Raw genomic sequence first — 18,246 nt, 5'->3', positions numbered from 1 at the left:
GATAGTGATTGTTTCCATTCGATTGTGTAATTGCTTGTTGAATTTACAAGAGTGACATACTTCCAAATATGCCCGAAGTAAAGTGCAATAAGTAACAGAGTATGACCAAATGTAGCCAAGTTTTGCATATCTGAGTGTTTTTCAGTATTTCAGAAGTAACAGACTTCTAGAGAAGACATTGCATCACTGAAAATCAGCTTTTTCTCATTTTGAAATATAATTTCCTCCCCTCTGCAGACCTGTGTTGTGGGCCAGTTGATGAGTTACGCTCCTCTACTAGTATTCATCACACCCCTTACACGCCTGAGACAAACTCAGATAAAAAAAGCTTTATCTATTGGGAAATCAGGCCGGTTGTTAGATAACTAGGGATTAACACTGAAGCTAAGATAGTTATATAGATTAACACTGGAGCTGAGATAGTTTATTTCTTAACCACTTTACCAACCAGCACTTCACTGATTTTTTCTTTTTCTTTTTCTTTTTTTTTAATACGTGGACATACAGTAATTTCTTGAAACTGTTTCCTAACAAAGAACGTATTGTAAGTTGGCCAGCTTTAAAGAGCTCAAATATTTGTTTTTAGTCATCCTCTCTATTGACACATAACCAATAGGACTTAAGGAATGTCACATGAGGCGGGTCACACAGCACCTCTTTCTTATTGCTCTTTTTCCACCTGTTGTGCTCCTATCAAACTAACGTACTGCAGACAATGAAGTATAGAGGCTTCTAGAAGACATGTTTTACAACAACATTATCAGGTTGCAATGTCCAAATGGCTCTTTGTGTACTTTTAAGGAATATGGATTGCATAAGTTGACACTCCTTATGGCTCATCCTATAAACTTATCTTTGCGGTGTGATGGAGTATTAGCTCTCATCTGCAAAGGAAAAAATGATGAATACGTTTGAATGAACTCTTACTTTGATGTATTAATTTGGATCTATCATAACTGATTCAGGCCTCAGCGTGGTTTTCATGTCTCATTATTTCTTTTTTTGTTGATTCTGAGTGTTCTTAAACATGTTATTTCTGTAGCATGCATTTGCCTGTGCACCTTGTATTGCCTCTGATGGGCTTTGCCTAATGTAAACTTTTCAGATAAACGTGGTAAGTGCAAAATATTCCTATTACGTGGGGCTATATTAATAAGGTGTTATGTATTTAAATCAGTTTTATTCATCTTGCCATGTTTCTATTATCCAGAATGCTTTCAAACACAGTAGTGTATTCAGTGCAACAAAATACTATGCAAACTAATATATTTTTTATTTACCCATTTTTTTCCGAGTTACATTCTGGGTAATGTGTTTTATCTTTCCGAGTAAAAGCAAAAAAATGTTCTTGTTCATATTTTATGACCTACAGCAACACTAAATACTGACCTTTCTTATCAATACTTTCTTCGACCAAATTGTTGACGTCACTTTAAAAGTCCAGCCCCTTTCATATCAGACTGTTCTCTTGTCGTCTCTCTCCCCGCCCACTGCAGAGGTTACCTGGTGAGGTATTGGGGCTATAAATGCCTCAAACCCTCCGCTCTGCTGTGAGACCAACCAACCAGGCACCACACCTCTGGAAGAGTCTCATTAGCTGTGTGTCCACTGAGAGTCTCTACTGGTCATCATTCATTCTCAAACTCATCAACGAGAGAGACAGTATTAGGAACGGGAGAGCTGCTGAGAGGCTGCCATTAAGGGATCAGCTATGCTCCGAGGCATCCACACAGATTTGTTGGTCACAGTGACTCTACTCTTTTTAACTCAGACTGCGACTCCAATCAGGTGGGTGTCTAGATAATTAACATTGAAACTGTCTGGTTTGATATACCTACTAAACATTTTGTAATAAAGTAAAAAAAAGAAAGAAACAGAAGTGGGATTGGATTTTATTTCGGGTGTGATTTTAAAGTAAAAAAAATACTTTAATTAATGGGAAATACTTCCACAAGGAATCTCATCTTTATTTATATTTCAGGGCTGAAAATGATTTTTCATTCGTGACTTTACCAGAAAGGACAGAAAATTCAGGTATGAACTTCACTTATATCAAATCTTGTCTATAATTACTGAAACCTCATTTGTCACAATAACACATATTCAATTCATCTACTGTACTTAACCCTCTCATTTGTTCCATATAGAGTATGTTTCACAATGTTTCTACGACAGACAGAACAATTACCTTTGTGACTGGACAAGAAATCAAGAAGCAACAGGTACAGATACTGAATCCTTTAACTGAATGTATCAATGAAAATGAAAGCAGAAACTTTTTTTGTCATCAAACCAGGTTATAGTTCAGTTAAGTAATGAGTTCACTTTTGATGTTATGAGATCACTTCACTTAGGCAATATTTACGGTAATAGTATCCCACACTTACACTTGGTATATGGGACATCAGTCCACAGATCTGTCCTAATCTTCAGGCAGAGTAGGACTGTGTCTGCCAAGCAACATAACTCTTTTATAATCTGGTACTCTCCCTTTGGCAGTTAAAGTGGAGGGATGGCTCTTTTGGTGCACAACAATTCTTCACAGCTAGTTCACATGTGTTATGATGATTGTACTGCTCTTCATTATTAAAATGACAACGCTAGAGAATAGTTTGTTATATCTGATGTCTTGAAAATCATAACACATTATTAAAGCTCATTCTTGACAGTCATGATTAAAATAATGTTATATTTATGTTTGGGATTTAAAAAGAACCAAATGGGACCAGGCGAGTGGAAGCAGTAAAGTCACACCCCGTGAACAGAGGCAATAGTCCTCTAAGTGAGCACCTGCGTTCATGTCCGGCCAATGGCTCTCTAACTTGTTGTCCTACTAAACGCAAAAAGCCCCCCAAAAAAGTCCTGAAAAGAATTACAGATCATCAACTTATGAGCAAAGTCTTCAATTAAATCTATTGAAAATATGGGTTAGTTCACTTCTTTTGTTGATAAAAGCATGAAATAGGTATTAAATTGTCTTATTAACTATTTCCCCTTCAGGTGATGTTGCAGTTAATACTTTAGAGAGTGGTCCACTGGGAATGGAGGGGGAGGCCTGTCTGGAGTTCTGGTACCTAGCTGGCTCAGATGTTCAGGCTTTGCTCAAAAGCAGCCTTGGTCAGGATGAAATCTGGTCGTCACCTGCATTCCCAGAGAAGACTTGGAGACGCGTGTTTGTTCCCTTGAACGTCATGGATGCAGGGACTCGGGTATAACGACAGATTTGTGATGAAACTGTATGGAATAAATACAATATTGGATATATTTAAATGGATGATCTACTTCTTATATCAGGTTGTATTCAGGGTGGTTCAATCAGCCTCCACGGAAGGACACGTCACACTTAAACAGATAGGTGTGAGAAGAGGCTCATGTGGTAAATATCTTTTACACTTGTTTCACTGTGTAACCAGTCTACTTCTGGTTCCATCAAATTAGAGTAAAACACATATTATACTTTATTCATGTTAGACTCTTCATGACAATGTCTATTTAAAAAGAAATGGTAACTGTCATAACACTTAATAGATTAGTGTTATGAAAGGATCCTACAGTAAATCACCCTCTGGAGATATTCAAAACGTTTATCTATAAGTATTAATGGAAACAAATATTATTTAGTTGGAGAGAATTCTCTTCAATGTATGATAAATTAAAATTAAGAACATGCTTATCTAATAAATGTCACTAGCAGATTAGTTGACAAAGATTATTAAGTTATTACTAAGTCCATATAGCATTATCGGTAAAACGATTCATAACATGAAACTTATAAATTACCAGTTAGAAGACACTGTGCTTATAATGTGATTGTTTACTTGGTCCCTCCCCTCACAGGAATGCAGTGTGAATCAAATACAGAGTTATGGACAGATGAGTCCACCCGCTGCCTTTGCTCTGATGGCCAGCTCTCCTGCTCTCAATCTCTGTGCCCTCAGGGCCAAATCTGTGGCCCTCAAAGAGGAGGCTCCACTGGGATTTCCGCCTCTGGGACATGCACGCTACATAGTGACACGGACTGCAGCACTTTTGATGGAGTGCTGTTCCGCTTCATGGCCCCCTGCTCCTACGTACTGGTTAAGAGCTGCTCACCCGGAGAGGCCCTGCCTGTGTTCATTGTGGAAGTGGTCAATGAGCAAAACGGGAACTCGTCTCACCCAGCTGTCCAACAGGTTGTTGTGGGCGTGGGGAACCACAGAATTGTCCTGATGAAAAAGACAATGCGCCGTGTTGTGGTGAGTTAAAGTAGATGTTCAAGGAGGCAAGAGACATCTGCCGCTGTAAAAGCAATGTGAAATTCAATCATACTGCCTTTTTATATTTATATCTAAAAAACAGATATTGTACACTGTTCCTTTAACTCAAAAGTAACTTAATTCTGTACCACTTCAGTTATTTAATAATTGATGGGCTATAGGTTATGTAATTGATGGAACAGTTTCCATATCTTCAGCCCACTCTACTGATAAACTGAGTTTATCATAAAGTGCAAGGTTTGTTGTCATAATGACCAGGAATTCCTCAGACTTATCAGCCTTAGTGGTTCTCGAAGATACTATAGATCCGTATCAATATCAACGCTGCTTTACATAAACTGGGTGACACAGTAAGATTTTACTGCTGATAAAAGCTGTACTTGCACTGTTTTTTTCAGGTCAATGGAGTCTGGAAGAAGCTTCCACTGAACCTCCCACATGTTAACATCAAGAGTAATCCTGCTGCTGTGACACTGAGAACAGACTTTGGTCTTTCAGTTTCATACGACAGCGCTAGAGCTGTCCACGTCAAGCTGCCAACTAGGTACTCTGATAAAGTCTGTGGCTTATGTGGAAACTTTAACCAGCTCGGAGAAGATGACTTCAAAACGCCTAATGGTACAAACGCAAGAGATGCGACAGCTTTGGCTGAGAGTTGGCAGACGAGGGAAACCAACTCCTCGTGTGAAACCATGTTGGTACCTCATCAGTGTGACCCACTGGAGGAGGCCGAGTATGCCAGTGAGCTTTACTGTGGAGGCCTCCTCTCCAGTACAGGGCCCTTCTCCAACTGCCTGTCAGTCGTGGGGGCAGAGAGCTACTTCAGGGGCTGTGTCGTTGGCATGTGCTCTACTCACGGTGACCCTCGGGTACTGTGTGAGACTTTAAAAGTCTATGCTGATATCTGCCAAGAGGCTGGAGTTGCCGTACCTCTCTGGAGGAATTTCTCATCCTGCTGTATGTCACATTACTTCTTTCAGCTTTTATTTCTCATTAAAATCATTTTTAAAAAATGATAATTGTCAAATAACGTGTCAAGTCTTCTCCTCTCTTCTTCCCTTTCAGCCCTTCAGTGTGGTGAGAACAGCCATTATAACTCTTGTGCTGATGGCTGTCCAGATGTGTGCTCCAGCTTGGATATAGTTGGATCCTGTGGAAGCTGTGTAGAGAGATGTGATTGTGACCCAGGCTACATACTCGATGGGGGAAAGTGTGTCCCAGCAGAGGGCTGTGGGTGCTGGTATGAAGGGAAACACTATGAGGTAAGTGAGGTACAATCTCCTTTAACACATTCACTTTGTCACAAGTGTAGTTTTATTTAACCAAGTCACTTTTTGCTTGCAGAAAGAAGAAACATTTATGGAAGGAGAGTGTATGCAGCAATGCAAGTGCATGGGGAATAATGAGTTGCAGTGCAAAGCCATGCACTGCGCAGACAATGAGATCTGCAAGGTCAAGGATGGAGTCAAAGGCTGCTTTGCTTTCCATCCTGTCTCTTGCAGTGTGTATGGGGATCCACATTATATCACTTTTGATGGGTTGGCCTACGATTTTCAAGGCGGATGCAGTTACACGCTAACGACAACATGCGGAAGAGAAGGCACAGTCCAGTTCACTGTAATCGGACACAACGTGCATCCCGCCCATCTGAACTTCACCCGGTCCAAGCTGCAAGCTGTGTCTCTTCTGGTTGATGATCTATACCTCAACCTGAATATGAGTGGAGAAATATATGTGAGCATGACAACCCTTTCAATGTTATACTCTTCAAACAAGTTGTAATTGTAGATGCAGCTTCTGAGTTTCTTGGATTTACGATGTTATTGTTCTGTATTATCACCTAATGACTTTAATGGCTTTAGTATCGGCACACACATTTATAAGGGTGAGTTATTAGTCTGTGACAGGCTTTTGGAGGAATTAATTTGTTTGCATAACTTGGACTTAAAATGACGCCCAAACTAATAGCCTACCCACTTGACTTTGTCCTTAACAGCTGGTTGGCAGCAAATTAGTAGCAAAGACTATCCCATTGGAAGCAAACACTGTTCCTTTACATAAGACATCATAAAATCATCAAAATTTATCTTCCTAACAAGAATGAATCCGCAACAAAATATGAATTGTATCTTTTTAGGTGAATAACAACCCTGCTGGAATTCCCTATTTCACAAATGGCACATATGGCTCTGTATGGGTTAATATGTGGAATAACTATATCGTCTTGGAGTCAACCTTTGGCCTCAGGATTATGATAGATGGAGAGAACAGGCTGTTCCTGCAAGTGGATGACCGCTACAAGTATGAACTGTGTGGACTGTGTGGCACCTACTCTGAACACCAGGATGATGACTTTGTAACACCAGGAGACCAAAATGCAACTGGGCCATTTGAGTTTGGTGACAGCTGGAGACTTCCAGGCAGTGATGAGTAAGCTGTGATTATCATGTTATGTGCACAAATATTTTTTGAAGTCAAAATAATGAAGAGGAATATTGAGTTTTCCAAAAGGAAAAACATACCAATTAACCGTAATGCTGGCAAAACTAGCATTGCGGTGCTAATTATATTCCCTTTCACCATCTCTACTGTGTTTGCAGTTAGTAAGTAAATGTTAGCATTGAACGGTTCTAAATTGAGATCAGGAACATGGAAACATACCTGCTATACCAGCATGCTAGCACTGTCGCTGTCAGTATGTTATCAATTCATTCAATCAGTCATTTTAAACCACCACTGTGCCCAAATAAATATTTTAATTATCTGCAGCTTATGTTGTTTGCGCTTCACAAATAGGTAATAAACTGACCTTATTTAGTTTTACTACAGGGTTAGCTTGATTATTTCAGCTTGTTTATTTCATACAATATAAAATTAACTACTAGGTAATTTAAAGCTGAATACAAGCACATCAAGTGGAACACATAGCTGAACACCTGGCAACCAAAACATTAGCATTTTATTTCTATTAAACAAGTTCTTAAAGGTGCAAAGCTGAATAAATAGTCAAACTTTAATAAACAACCAATTTGATTTAAGTCAATTTATGAATATGATTAATGTTTTTAAATTTTCTGACATTCTCAACCCCAAAATCTTCACTCTCTTATTCACTCTGTTTGTCCCTCTCGGACAAGAGAATCCAAAGGCAGATATCGCCCTCTGCTGGTTATAACAAACAACATTGCACTATTCATTTTTGTGAAAATGATTTAATTGTTCATATGTGTATCAAAATTGTCTTGCCAGGTATCATCCCTGGTGAAAGGTGCTATAAAAGTTTTATTCTGTCTAATTAAATGTAAACTTTCTTCTATAGGTGTGTTGCTCACCCTAACGATCCAAGAGTCTGTGATTATGAAGAGGAGAATGAAGCATACGCTGAGTGTTTCGCACTGTTAGGGGAGCCCTTCATGCCCTGCCATGAAAGAATTCACCCAAGCAGCTACCTTAATAGTTGTGTCTATGACTACTGTGACACAAGTGGTGACCAACACACCCTGTGCGAATCTCTAAAGTCCTATGCTGCTGCATGTGAGGTTGCAGGAGTGGAGCTGCCCAACTGGCAGATGAACACTGCCTGTGGTGAGTGTTTACATCAGACATGATGATGACGGCTTGTGAAAAAGTATTGTTTGTGACTGACTTTATAAAATAATTGAGCCAAATACAGTCATGATTCCTCCGCACTAAAGATCAGATATAACTTTTCAGTTGAATGCCTTTTATTACCTGTAGGTGGTCTTTAAAAAATTACTTTTTTAATCATGGCAACAACTGGCAATTGCCTAAGTGCACATCAGGCAAATGGAGCAGGAGAAATTGGATGGTTAAAACGTGGAGGGGTTGACCAAACTGAAACTATTTTATATGGTAAAAAAAAATGCTTACTAGCAAACCCTTTGTATGATTGATTGGTTTCTTGTTTCCTTTTTTTTCCAATTTCAGCTGAACCCACAACCACTGCAGCACCTCCAACTGCTTCTTTTCCAACACCAGATCAGACTTGTAAGAGCCATATGAAACAGATAATTTATTTCTTTGCAGTGCAGTTTAAAATGTTAATGTATTTAAATGGTCTTGTGATCACAGATTATGTGTGATACTATATGTCTCTGCTTTTTCATAGTGTGTCCCATGAATTGCAACTTCGAAAAAAATATGTGTGGATGGGAACAGCTTGTACAGGACAGTTTTGATTGGACAAGAAAATCAGGACCCACACCATCAGATCAAACAGGTCCAAACCAAGACCACACCACTGGAGGTAAAATGCTGGGCCATACCATATCTGGTTTGTCGTTCCTCTGATTGTCATTTTCCATGCTGATAGTGCTATTTCCAACATTTTCTCTAGATGGTTTCTACATGTATATTGAGGGAAATAGTGCAATGCATGGAGACTCAGCTCGACTGATAAGCTCAACGTGCCATTTTAATGGCCCACTCTGCCTTCACTTCTGGTACCATATGTATGGTTCATCTTCAGCCATGTCCCTCAATATCTTTCTGCTCAAAGGCAATAAGGCCACCAAGCTTTGGTCACTGATGAACAACCAGGGACCAGAATGGCATCCAGTAAATGTTGATATTAAAGTGTCTGGTCCGTTCCAGGTAAGTTAGGCACAATAAAAAAGTATGTGTCAATACAATATTCTATATATAAAATGCCTTTGATTGCTATTTAAAAGATGCTGGAAGCAGCAGATGCCTTGCAAACATGCTGCTGGTTTCACTCTCTCTTCGTTAAAAAAAGATCTTCAAAACGATAAACAGACTTTTATTCTTGTAGTGTGCGAGCTAAGATCAGCTAACACTTGTGGGCTGAAATTAATCAATGACCACTTCACCAACTCTGTACTCTGTAGGTGAGCACATTCATTGATCTGAACAAATAGTAGCAAGCCAGTTATTAAAGGAATGCTACATGATGTTATACTTGTCAAATTATGTCAACACAAAAAATTGAAGACGTCGCCAACTTTTATTTTATCGAAAAATCTAAATGCTTTTTGCTAACTGCTATTGCGTAACAAAAAGAGTAAAGCATGAGTGTCAGGTGACACAAGATACTAAGAAACTGACTTAGCATCTCATATCTCTAAGAATCTGTTTGGCTCTCCTTTTTAAGAAATTGATCAAAGAATCTATTTTGTTTGACATTTTGGGTTAAGGTGAACTGTTTCTCATTTCAAAAAGAGACTAAACATTAAAAACTAAACTAAAACTAACATTTGTTTCAGAAGGGATATGATTTCACGATTCATCCAATGGAAAATCCAGATGCTTTAGTAAATACATGTTTTCCCTACCCTAATGGCTGCTACACTTCATGCATTTAGTCTGTCCTGGACTTTTTGATTTACACTAAAAACTGGAAAATTCTTCATTTATGTGAAACAATACGTCCTATAGCTACACAGTTCATATATTCAATTCATTTAATGTAATGACCAAATTAATAAATTATTTCTGATTCTGATACTATCTCTTTCAGATCATAGTGGAGGCAATTCGAGGCTCTAATGATCAGTCAGATGTGGCCATTGATGACATTTCCCTCCACTTTGGCTCTTGCTCAGGTAAAATTAACAAACAAAAAAGAGAACAAGATATCTCTTAATCATTTTAGATATGTTAGGGTTTGAAGAAATTCATTTATCAGTTCCTTTAGGCATCTTCCCTGACCTGGTTAGTGGAACCACATTTCCTGCCACAACTTCCGAAATACTTCCTCCACACACATGTAAGCAAACAGGAAGCAATATGTTATGGGCCACTTGTTTCTGCATTAGAGGTCTGGTTACAAATTAACATTTGTGTCCTGTCCCTTAATGAACTTGCGTATTTTTTAAGGCCGCTAAAGTTACAGATTAACTAAAATGTTATTAAGTTGTGTTAAGTTCGAGTTATTTTGTTCCTGATAACTTTTTTGTTGTTTCCCATATAGTCTGCAGTCTTGACTGTGGCTTTGACAGCAACCTTTGCAGCTGGAGTCAAATGGTCACAGACGCTTTTGACTGGACATGGTACAGTGGTTCAACCCCTACCCTGATGACTGGGCCCTCTGCTGACCACACTGGTGGTATTACACTCTTTCTCTCTGAAAAATGTTCATGGTGCCAGTTTAAGTACATTTTATGAAACTTTCTCAGTGTATCCTTTTTTATTTTAGATTTTGATCATGCATTTCACTATGCTTTCCAGATGGCCACTATCTATACATTGAAGCCAACGGGGTGTCACATGGAGACACAGCTCGTCTTATCAGTTCTGAGTGTTCTGACTCTGGTCCCCAGTGTCTGCAGTTCTGGTACCATATGTATGGTTCAGCTGATACAATGGGCCTCCATGTCTACTTGCTTCAGGATAGATATGCCAATGCTGTTTGGTGGAAGAGAAATGATCAAGGAAATATGTGGCACCTGGCTCAAGTGGACTTCACAACAACCGGAGCCTTCCAGGTCAGAAAGCTTCAATCACATACACAAATCTTTTACACATTACAAGCCAATGATATAAATCAGATGGAATACTGACATATACAGATATCTTTTTTTCCTCATATAGATCATCATTGAGGGACGTAGAGGCTCCAATGAAGAGTCTGATGTTGCGATAGATGATGTAATGCTTTATCATGGTCGGTGCACTGGTAAGAAACAGTCTCACAGAATAAGTACAACTACATTTTAAAGAGGCTGCTAGATCCTCAACACTGGAAGCTACGACTGGGCGATATGGTTTACAGAAAAAATCTCAGATTATTTTTACACCAAACCAAATCAATTTTCTTTTTTTAAATTAAAACGTCAGAGAAATTATTACAAAAAGTTTTCATTGTATTTTATCAATAAAATTACAAAAAAGTAAACAAATTTCACTTTGAGGATTAATAAAGTAGTAAGTAGTAAAGTAAGAATTTCTCTTTGGGGGTTTAAGTGCAAGCTGTAAAGTTGTCTTTAAAAGTGCACAATACAGTTTCAGGGTACCGCAAAAATTATTGTGGCTGGGTGGCACATATATGGGGCAAACCAAACAGTCTGTAAGAAGATTCCCCCCCCCCCAATCTATTATTTTTTCACTCAGGCCTATCGGAAGCTTGATGACGCTAAGTATTTGCTTCTATTGACCATATTTTGCACTGTTGCAGATCTGAATGACGTTGGGACAAATCCTCCTGTCCCAGATGGAAACACCACAGCGCTTGCACCAACCACAGAAGCTCCAGAGCCTCCTCTGGTTAATGTTACTGTTCTGCCCCCTGCTACAGATCAGCAGCCCGCTGAAACTGTCACCTCACCTCCAATAGTAGAAGCAACAACCCACTTAGTGAACATAGACAATGTTACTGAACATTCACGTAACACACCTCTTCCACACCCAGGTAAAGTACAAATCAAAAAGCAAAAACCCCACCCCCTATATTTATTACATTTACAGTGATTTAAGGATATTTATGAATTTTGATTACAGTATGCCAGCTCCAATGTGATTTTGAACAAGATCTATGTCAGTGGAGCCAACTCCTTACCGATGTTTTTGAATGGACAAGACATAGTGGCAGCACTCCTACTATGATGACAGGGCCTTCCTCGGATCACACCACAGGAGGTAATAAGCTTTCTGACCCAAGCCAAGTACATTTCCTGTAGAGTTGTTAAGGAACACATGAGCAGCACACTCTTTCCAATATCATAGTCACACTTTAAACTTGTGAAAAACTCACTGTTAAAGCAGTTCTTCCCTGTTGAACCTGAATTGTTGACTGTCTTGTGTAAAGTTTCTGATGTACTCAAGATACAACACATTTCTTAAAGGCTCCGGATGTGTGATTTGTTGCCTGTTGCTGTTAAAAGATATTTGTCCAAATGTAGTAACTAGTTTCAAATGCAATTAGATATGTTTTGAATAATAAAAAATGTATGTTTAGAATTTGTTAAATAAAACAAATAATTTAGTTAGAATATTACTTTTTTCCTGTGACTTAATTTAACTTTTTAACTCTTGTGTCCTTAACCAGATGGCCACTACCTATACATTGAAGCCAACGGGGTGTCACATGGAGACACAGCTCGTCTTATCAGTTCTGAGTGTTCTGACTCTGGTCCTCAGTGTCTACAGTTCTGGTACCATATGTATGGTTCAGCCGATACAATGGGCCTCCATGTCTACTTGCTCCAGGATAGATTCGCCAATGCTGTTTGGCAGAAAAGAAATGATCAAGGAAATATGTGGCACCTGGCTCAGGTGGACTTGAGAACAACTGGAGCATTTCAAGTGAGTAACCAATGTAATACATTTGCTTGTCTGACCTGTTTACTGCTTAAAGCTGACAGAACAAAACATGAACATCTGACATCTGAAAGTAATTATTGGGATAAAACTGTTTGTTATGACAAACATACAGTAAGTTTTAACCTGTGCACTTGACTTTAGATCATTTTTGAGGGTCGAAGAGGTTCCAACGATCAGTCTGATGTTGCTATTGATGATGTGTCGCTTCATTATGGTCACTGTGCAGGTAATTCTGCCCTCCTATTGATAAACACTCTAATTCATTCATGTCATGACTTATATTTCAAGTGATTGATTTATTTTTTAAATTTAACAGACCTGACTAAGCCCGTTACCCCTACACCCACAATATTTGAGACCGAAGCAACAGAGTTTCCTTTCATGAACAGCACAACTGCTATTCAACCACAAACATCAATAACACAACAACCTTCAACAAATGAGCAAAGTACAGCTAAACCCCAACCAACAACAGAAAAACCACAACTTGAAACGTCATTGCAACCAAAACCTGAAAACACAAAAGAACCCCAAACCACAGCGTGGACAGATCAGCCAGCTACATCAACAAATGAATCCACAACTACAGCTAGACTCACCCCAGTAACAACAGAGTACCCAGCATTCGAAACTTCAAAGCAACCAAATCCTGAAATTACGGAAAGACCAGACTCCACAGATGGAACTCCTTCTGTAAATCAAACACAGACACAAGCAACTGCTCAGCCACAGCCACCAACAACAGAGGGACCTCAACCTTTAACCTCTGTAAAACCACAACCTCCAAGCACAGCTCAGCCACAACATCCAACAACAGAAGAACCCCAACCTCCAAGCACAGCTAAACCACAACCTCCAAGCACAGCTAAACCACAACCTCCAAGCACAGCTAAACCACAACCTCCAAGCACAGCTAAACCACAACCTCCAAGCACAGCTCAGCCACAACATCCAACAACAGAAGGACCCCAACCTCCAAGCACAGCTAAACCACAACCTCCAAGCACAGCTAAACCACAACCTCCAAGCACAGCTAAACCACAACCTCCAAGCACAGCTAAACCACAACCTCCAAGCACAGCTAAACCACAACCTACAAGCACAGCTAAACCACAACCTCCAAGCACAGCTAAACCACAACCTCCAAGCACAGCTAAACCACAACCTACAAGTACAGCTAAACCACAACCTACAAGCACAGCTCAGCCACAACATCCAACAACAGAAGGACCCCAACCTCCAAGCACAGCTAAACCACAACCTCCAAGCACAGCTAAACCACAACCTCCAAGCACAGCTAAACCACAACCTCCAAGCACAGCTAAACCACAACCTCCAAGCACAGCTCAGCCACAACATCCAACAACAGAAGAACCCCAACCTCCAAGCACAGCTAAACCACAACCTCCAACAACAGAGGGACATCAACCTTTAACCTCTGTAAAACCACAACCTCCAAGCACAGCTCAGCCACAACATCCAACAACAGAAGGACCCCAACCTCCAAGCACAGCTAAACCACAACCTCCAAGCACAGCTAAACCACAACCTCCAAGCACAGCTAAACCACAACCTCCAAGCACAGCTAAACCACAACCTACAAGCACAGCTAAACCACAACCTACAAGCACAGCTCAGCCACAACATTCAACAACAGAAGGACCCCAACCTCCAAGCACAGCTAAACCACAACCTACAAGTACAGCTAAACCACAACCTACAAGCACAGCTCAGCCACAACCTCCAAGCACAGCTAAACCACAACCTACAAGCACAGCTCAGCCACAACATTCAACAACAGAAGGACCCCAACCTCCAAGCACAGCTAAACCACAACCTCCAAGCACAGCTAAACCACAACCTCCAAGCACAGCTAAACCACAACCTCCAAGCACAGCTAAACCACAACCTCCAAGCACAGCTAAACCACAACCTCCAAGCACAGCTAAACCACAACCTCCAAGCACAGCTGAACCACAACCTCCAAGCACAGCGCAACCTCAGCCAACAACAACAAATGGACCAAAACCTTCTACAACCAGTAAACCAAGTCTCACAAGTAATCCAGGGTTTCACACAACAACTTCATCACAATCAACGACAACAACCAGACCATCAAATACACCTGTAACAAGTAAGTTTTGATATCTCCTTTTAAAGATGAACTGGGTTTTGCATTATATATTTTCTCAACCTTGCATGTCGGATACCACTGATTTATCCACATGCAAGCACATACTCAAAGACTTTTTTCTAATAAAATGCAGGCACACTGATTATACCTTTTCTGTTTATTTTAAGCCATTGACTAAGTACACACTGTGTCTATATTTCTATCACTCTAGCCCCCTCTTGCCCTGAGGATAGTCATTACACTACTTGTGTCCCATCCTGCAATCCAACTTGTTCAAACTTGAATGGGCCAGCAAAGTGCAGTGAAAACGAAGGTTGTGTGCAGGGATGTGTATGTGATGATGGATTTGTGCAGAAAGGCAGGGTTTGTGTGCCTATCCAACGGTGTGGATGTGTTGATAGGAATGGCACCAAACGTCAGGTGAGTAAACATTAACAGTGACTCTTCATCGGCAGCATGATTTATCTACAGCTATGCCTTTTCAACGAGCCTGCATAGGACAATGCTACATGTGGACTTAAAGAAAACTGTGATGAATCTCCTTTTTCTTTTAGTTCAATGAAGAATGGTACACCAGTCACTGCAGTAAAAACTGTAAATGCAAGAAGGATCATGGTGTGGGGAGAATTGAATGTGATGACAAGGATGAGTGCGATGGAAATGCTGTTTGCCTTCCAAATGAAAATGATGATTATTACTGCCAGTCAACAGGTGCTGTAAAAACATTTGACTCTCTGATATACCTACACCATGTTCGAACTCGTTCACAAATTTATGAATTGCTTTGTGTTGCTCCACAGGCTTCCATGAGTGTTCTATCAAAGGAGACCCTGAGTACAGAACTTTTGACGGATTTAAGCATGACTTTGAAGGAAGGCACTCATACGTGCTTGTTCAGACCAAGAACCTGCCAAATAACCTTCAAGAAGTCTACATCGAGGGCATCAATAGAAACACAGAGGATGACGATGATAGTCATCATCATGATGACAGTAGCAGTGAAGAAGACAACAACCGCAGAATCAAGGATGAAGAAAATGATGATGATGATGATGATGATGATGATGATAAGGATGACTCCCATAATGATGACAGTGAGGAAGATGATGACCAAAACTGTTTAAGAGAGCTTAGAATCAGAGTGTACAATCACACTGTAGAATTCAAGAAGAAGCGGAAGTTGACTGTAAGTATTCAGGGTGTGTTTAATGTCGTACCCGCTTCTTTTTTATTTTCCTGTGAAGCCCTTTAAGACAAAACAAAGTTAGGTTCATAAGATGATTTAATCAGAATTCTCTTTTCACAACACATTTGTTGAAGACTGGGGGAAATAACAAGAGCTCCATCCAATTTACTCAGTAAAGCTTAACAGCAGCAGCAAGCTAATGAAATTTGGGCTATATTATGTATAATGTTTTAGACCGATTGGAAATTTGTGGGCGAGAGAGATTAATAGAAATGTCTGCTTTGTAACTAAGGTGTCATACCATGAAAACATTCTTTAAAAAAAAATGTTTTCCTGATACAAATTTTAGACAATGTATTTTTTTCTTATTAGCACTGGAAAGGGAAAGTCTGTATAGCAATTACAAACACTTTTTGTTGACCTGAAAAGTTAAAACCAAAGCTAATACAACTCAGTGTTTTTGCCTGTATCAATTTTAGTTGAGCCATCAACTAATTGCTGACATATTTGTCTTTGAATTTTTCTGACTGACATACCCTGAAGACGCTATCATGGTATCTTGGATTAAAAAAAATATTTCCAGCATCCCTGCAAAAAAAACATTGAATCAAGTATAAATACTAGATTAATTGAGGAAACTTCAATGTGACAAATCCCACTGACTCATTCTCATCTCTGAATCTGCAGATGGATGGAAAGAGAATCAACACTCCTGTATCAATTCCTGGTCTCAGCATTTGGCAGCATTCCTCTCGCATCTATTTGAAGACTGACTTTGGCCTATCAGTAGAGTTTGATGGACATTGTGAAGCAGGTAATTAACTTCACCTCATTACACGAGTTTAACAGAACAGACAGCGATCTAAAACAATTAGGATTCATCACAAATCCTTAAATCTCAATGTATCGTTCCTTTGCAAATTCATTATTTTGTCTTTTTAAGTGTTGTCTAATTGACTAACTGACATTGTATCGTTAATGTTTTTTTCTGCAGAGATCATTCTACCCAAAACATATAAAAGGAAGGTGATGGGCTTGTGTGGGAACTTTGATGGCAGAAAGGAGAATGAACTAATGATGCCGGATGGCACTAAGGCCAGGACTGTTCAAGAGTTTGGAGAGAGCTGGAGAGTTTAAATAGCAGACAGATATTATGTTGAAGACTCCGCACTGGTGGTTTGAGCACTTAATGAAACAATTCTAAAGAATTGTACCATTAAATCCACACTGATCGCATCTATCACTTAAAATAATGGGAACATGCATATTCATGAAGATTTCACTTCATTCTAGACAAGACAAACCCAAATAAATTCTGCTTTTGTAATTCATGACTCGAGTATAAACAAAAGATGTTTTCTTTAGTGTCAGATTTCTGGAAAATGTGCAACCTTAGCAACACTTAGACAAAATATACTAGTGAAAAGAAATACCTCTCTACTTTAATCACATTATTCAGGGATTTGCATTGTTTCAGCTAAAGCCTGTTTTGTCAGCTCAATTTAAAAAAAAGTTACTTATCATTGTGTCTATGAGTCTTTGCCTTATTAAAGATACGTTGCACTCTGAACATAAACTGTATCTTTTGTACAGCTACCTTTGCCATAAATACAATTTATTCAAAAGATAATGTTATAACTGTTGTGCATACACTGCACGTCTGTTTTAAAGTAATGGCCGTGTTAAGATTCAATGAACGTTTCACTGTGTTAACTGAATTTTCTATTACTATCTGAACTAGTTAGAATTATATTCACTGTGCAATAAACAAACATTCAAAATGCTGCGTGTATTGTGTCACGATGTGTTTGGAAGCATTGTGCACTGTCATTTCCAGTTTGTACTGAAGCTACGACAACATTCCTGGCATATTTACTGTCTGGATGAGAAACCCATTTTAACCTCCAGATCAACAGCCGGCGAGTCTAATGATTTTAGAAAAAAAATGTTTTTACAAAACTTCTGTAACATGATATTCTGTGAAGGCAGACAATGGGATTATTGTCAGAGTGTGTGTGTTTGTATGGTGTGTGTTATAGGCTGGGGGTGGGTGGGTTTCTAAATGTCTGTGACGCTCATGTATAAAAAAAAGTCTCAGTTACACTTACAATCATGCAGAGTCATGGACTGTCTTGTATTTTTCTTACCTCTCCTGTTCAGGTTGTTACCTCTCTATGACGGTGAGTGCAACATTCTTACTTATCATATCAATATTGCTTGGTTTATTCAATGTCAGGGCACAATTATCTGATAATACACCAATTTGTTTGACTGACGGAGAAAAGAGGATGAATAGCTGTAACAAAGTTAGAGAACAGTTACTTTATTCGTTGTTTTTAATCTGATTGTACACATCTTATTAAATAATGTTT

General features: G+C 39.3%; 1 protein-coding gene across 1 annotated transcript; it reads left to right on the top strand.

Moving 5' to 3' along the window:
- The first annotated feature begins 1,590 nt into the window (after positions 1-1,590).
- LOC306827200 (uncharacterized protein) lies at positions 1,591-17,397 on the top strand. Its single transcript, XM_079348870.1, has 29 exons — positions 1,591-1,788; positions 1,982-2,034; positions 2,148-2,222; positions 3,001-3,209; positions 3,295-3,376; positions 3,838-4,235; positions 4,655-5,213; positions 5,322-5,518; positions 5,601-5,990; positions 6,394-6,686; positions 7,576-7,841; positions 8,205-8,264; positions 8,386-8,523; positions 8,614-8,870; positions 9,754-9,838; positions 9,931-10,002; positions 10,207-10,341; positions 10,464-10,720; positions 10,827-10,911; positions 11,410-11,643; positions 11,733-11,870; positions 12,280-12,536; positions 12,696-12,780; positions 12,871-14,688; positions 14,900-15,108; positions 15,243-15,399; positions 15,489-15,874; positions 16,562-16,688; positions 16,869-17,397. Exons 1-29 carry the CDS (start codon positions 1,712-1,714, stop codon positions 17,009-17,011), a joined length of 7,242 nt encoding a protein of 2,413 aa, XP_079204996.1. The 5' UTR covers positions 1,591-1,711; the 3' UTR covers positions 17,012-17,397.
- The last annotated feature ends 849 nt before the right edge of the window (positions 17,398-18,246 follow it).

This window comes from Symphodus melops (assembly GCF_947650265.1).
Source record: "Symphodus melops genome assembly, chromosome: 7".
In the NCBI taxonomy this organism is placed as follows: domain Eukaryota; kingdom Metazoa; phylum Chordata; class Actinopteri; order Labriformes; family Labridae; genus Symphodus; species Symphodus melops.
Note: the sequence above shows the minus strand (reverse complement) of the source record. Positions and strands in the feature narration are given on the sequence as shown.